Source organism: Antrostomus carolinensis, unplaced genomic scaffold (genome assembly GCF_000700745.2).
Source record: "Antrostomus carolinensis isolate BGI_N321 unplaced genomic scaffold, ASM70074v2 scaffold48637, whole genome shotgun sequence".
Lineage (NCBI taxonomy): Eukaryota > Metazoa > Chordata > Aves > Caprimulgiformes > Caprimulgidae > Antrostomus > Antrostomus carolinensis.
Genome location: NW_010327796.1, coordinates 11,793 through 15,511, shown reverse-complemented (window position 1 = coordinate 15,511; position 3,719 = coordinate 11,793). Strand labels below are relative to the sequence as shown.

The window sequence follows — 3,719 nt, the reverse complement described above, 5'->3', positions numbered from 1 at the left end:
TTTCCCTCCCTCAGTGTCAGGCTGGAGGATGCATGTCCAGATGGAGCTTAGATATATACCACCAAGAGGTAAAATTTTATTACATGGACTGTTTCTAACACTGGGAGATTTTTCCAGATTGGTTGGTGCAGGGGAGAAGGAAATGAGCCAAATACATCCTTACTGAGAAAAATTTTCTTGCTCATTGCTTTGACCTTATGATTTATGAAGTAAAATGGGGGAGAGCACAATCTACTTAAAGGTTAGAAAGGTGGCACAAACTTGTATGCAAGGCTTCTTCCCTCAGGATTCCTGATTTCCAGCTCCCTCCAGCCCAGCCTCATAATTATGGAAGCATTTGAGCATGTCTTTCTCATTAGTAACCATAATATTTTAAAATGATAACTTCATGGAGCTTAGAAATGGAATATCCTTGAGTTTAACCTCCAAAATGGAGATGTGGTTGGGTTTGTACCTTGCTAAAACATCAGACTCAAATTGTGAAATACAGAAAAGCCATCTCCACTTTTTTAACCATCTAGTTGGTACTGTTTGGAGGTTCAAGGAGGATCCGAAGGTCTATGATTCAAAAATTAATAAATGTTAAACATCCCTTAAGCCCAAAGGTGAAAAATATTGAAAAAATAGACAAGAGATTCCTTAATGTTTTTAGCATTTCTAGTAGAGTCTATAGGAAGCAAATTTCTAAAAGCATACCTGCATTACTGTTTGTACAGTACTCACCTCTAGTACTGGACATAATGTCATTATTTGGTGTTACCCTTTGGTTTTCGTAAGGCAGATGAGAAGAACCTCAGTTGTATTGCGGTGTTTTACATTATGAGATGTTTTGTTTCCATAGACCACGGCAGTCCCTGAGCAGTCTTGTAGCAGCAGTGAAAGAAATAGAGGAGATCCCAGCCTATCTCCCAAACGGCGTCGCGCTGAAAGATGCGGTGCAGAAGGCCAAAGACTGGCTGCAGGAAGTGGAAGCTCTGCAGGTATGTGAACTGCCCTCTTGGCTTCTTGGTGAGTGGTGGTAACCCCTGTCCAGTTAACAGAACCAGGCTCTGCACTCTGGTCTGTGCACTTGCTGCTTCAGCATCCCACTGAGTTAGGAATCCTTAATCTGGAACATCTCTTGCCGTAGGCGTGGTGCGGTTATGGTCTGATGAGTGCTAGTGTTTTTAACGCTTTTTCTGGACCTGATGTGTATTCCTTTACCTCTGCAGTTAACTGACTGTGATAAAATCTGTAAAGGAGCTACTAATAAAAATCTAGAAGGTTAAAAAGATACTATGCTATGGAGCTTTACCTTGAGGTAAATTTTGCTCAGTCACTGATAACAATGATCATGTTACCTGGTAGTCGTGTTCTGGTGGACCATTCTGCCGATGAAAGAAAAATAGTCTTTGTGTTCTTGTAAGTGTTCTTATGAAGATCACTTTCTTGATAAATAAGGTTAAACATTTCGCATGCTAGTGAAAATAATTTTGCTGATACACCCCAACCACTGCCCTAACTTAAAGGAATGTGTCATTTTCAGAAAGTGCTTTCATAACATCAGCAAGGTAAAGAACATCTGTACTGTAAAAGATGATCATCACCTCACTGCACTCCTGTAACACAAAGTATGGAGCAGGTGACGCAGTCGAAGTTCTGCTTGCTTACTCTTGAATAAACAAGTTCCCTGAAGTATTTAAGTCACCAACAGTATCTTCATTTGCTTGGCTAAACAAATAATTTTCCTCTAGCATCAAAAAACCACCCAAGATTTCCTGATGCAGGAATATTCCTGATCAGGCAAGTGTCCTGTCTATATATTCTCCAGTTTTGAATACACCTTTCTGGAGCATTCCCCGTGTACTGTCCTGCAGGTAACATCTCACCAGGACCTGATGATACAAGGATATTAACACTTACTGGTCATGGAGTCACCTCTTCTGAGGCCCCATGGAATTAATTTGCTGTTTCCACAGCTGTATTGTTAGTGATATTTCAGCCATCCTGTGATTGAGGGGTGTTCCCTCATTTGTTAACACAAAGCATGGCCAATCTCAAGGGTGTTTCTTGTTCTGTTCCTGTATGGTCAGCCTTTGATTTTGTAGATTAAAATACTTGTTATTTTGCAGTAGTTCTGTTGGAATTTTGAGATGGAAGTTACTTTGTTTCCTTTTCTTCTTTCCTTCTTCTCTTCATCCTCTTCCGTTTTTTGAGGCTCCTTGGCTTTGTGTGATTTCCATTTCCATGTTCTCACTCTGAAATAAGTCTCTGAGATAACTGAGCAAAAAAATGGCAGAGAGAGAAAATTAGAATCTTCTAAACAAAACGACCTATATAGGTTTCCACCTTGGCTTCTGACACTTCCCACTTTGATGGGGTTTTTTTTAACCTTTCAGACAGTTTTCTTTATAGACTCAGTTTCCTTTCCTGTGTTTTTTGCTTCTTTTACAGTTCAATGGCAGCTTAAATTCTCCCCTCTCTCCCTTCCCACTTCTTCTCTCCTGTTAGTGTGGTTGCTCATGCAGCTGGACACTCTGTTAGTTCAAGCCCAAGTGGGTGATCATAGGCTGGACCGACTCTTTGAAGGGGTTTGTGGCTCTGCCTCACAGCCAGGGTCAGTGGGACTGCACCGATCAGGGCAGGGTGGGACTGGGGTAGCCCTAATTTCACATTTTGATAGAAGTTGCCAAATATTTTCTTCAATTTTCATTTGTCCTTATGTTTTTTCCATAAAGTGAACTCTCATCTGACTCACTAGTATTTTCAAGGCTATCTGAACTAAATTGGGGTTTTAAAATAAAAGTTCCTTTTGAGTCAAGAGACTTTGTATTTAAAAAATGAGTTGTCTTGGGATTAAAAATTTTGAAGGAACAAAGTTCATGTAATTCTACCTTTTGTTTGAGGGCTGTCTTGAGAGGATTTAAGTGAATTGTTCTTGGCATTTGCTAATTTCTTGGTTTGGATTCTGAAATTCTGGCTACTGAATATGGAAAAATGTGGCTGTATGTGCCAAGAATTTTTGCTTCAGTTCTGCAATGATTTCAGTAGATGCCTGCAGTCATCGTGACTTGCAGAAAGTTCTTGGTACCAGTACTCTGAGGTTTGCTGCTAGAGATGTTGGGGTCGTTCTGGATGACTAGTTCTCGAGTCCCACATCATTGCCTATTTTAGAAATTACCTCTCAGTGCTGCTTTACTGCTGGGCCACTTAGAACTGGGTTGCTCAGGCGTACGCTGCTGAGTGAACAAACAGAGCTGGCTTTCGAGTGGCACGTTGGATACTCGAGATGGCTCCTTGCTCTTGACATGCTGGGGACTGGGTTAGACTTGTCTTCTGGGTCTATTTCAAAATTATTTTGGTTTTCTGCTACGAGTGCAGATTGTTAGATTGGGGGTTGGTAGTCTTTTTTTTTTTTTAAACTGTGCTTTGGTAAGCATTTGGTTTTTAATTAGTTTTTTTTATTAGTTTTGTCTGTGTTCTTAATGACTAGAGCATGAGAAGCACAACTGTTGAAATAACAGCTATGGAAGTGACTGAAATGTCTAAGCAGTAAATTCTTTTTTACAAACTCTACCTTCTGTAAGTGACTTTCTGTGATTCATGGGAGTGGTATGTCTTGTATACATCAAGCATCTCCTAATTTATAATCTGACAGGTTGGAGGACGTGTGCCTGTACTGGACACACTAGTGGAACTTGTCACAAGAGGTCGATCTATTCCGGTGCATCTGGACTACC

General features: G+C 40.5%; 1 protein-coding gene across 1 annotated transcript in view; it reads left to right on the top strand.

Moving 5' to 3' along the window:
• Window positions 1–3,719, top strand: part of KDM5B (lysine demethylase 5B) — a gene marked incomplete at its 5' end in the record, with an annotated part of 29,178 nt that overhangs the window by 15,992 nt on the left and 9,467 nt on the right. The window contains 3 exon segments of the mRNA XM_029085952.1: window positions 842–980; window positions 3,638–3,717; window position 3,719. The exon segment at window position 3,719 is cut by the window's right edge and continues 90 nt beyond it. Coding sequence (XP_028941785.1) covers window positions 842–980; window positions 3,638–3,717; window position 3,719 — 220 coding nt within the window.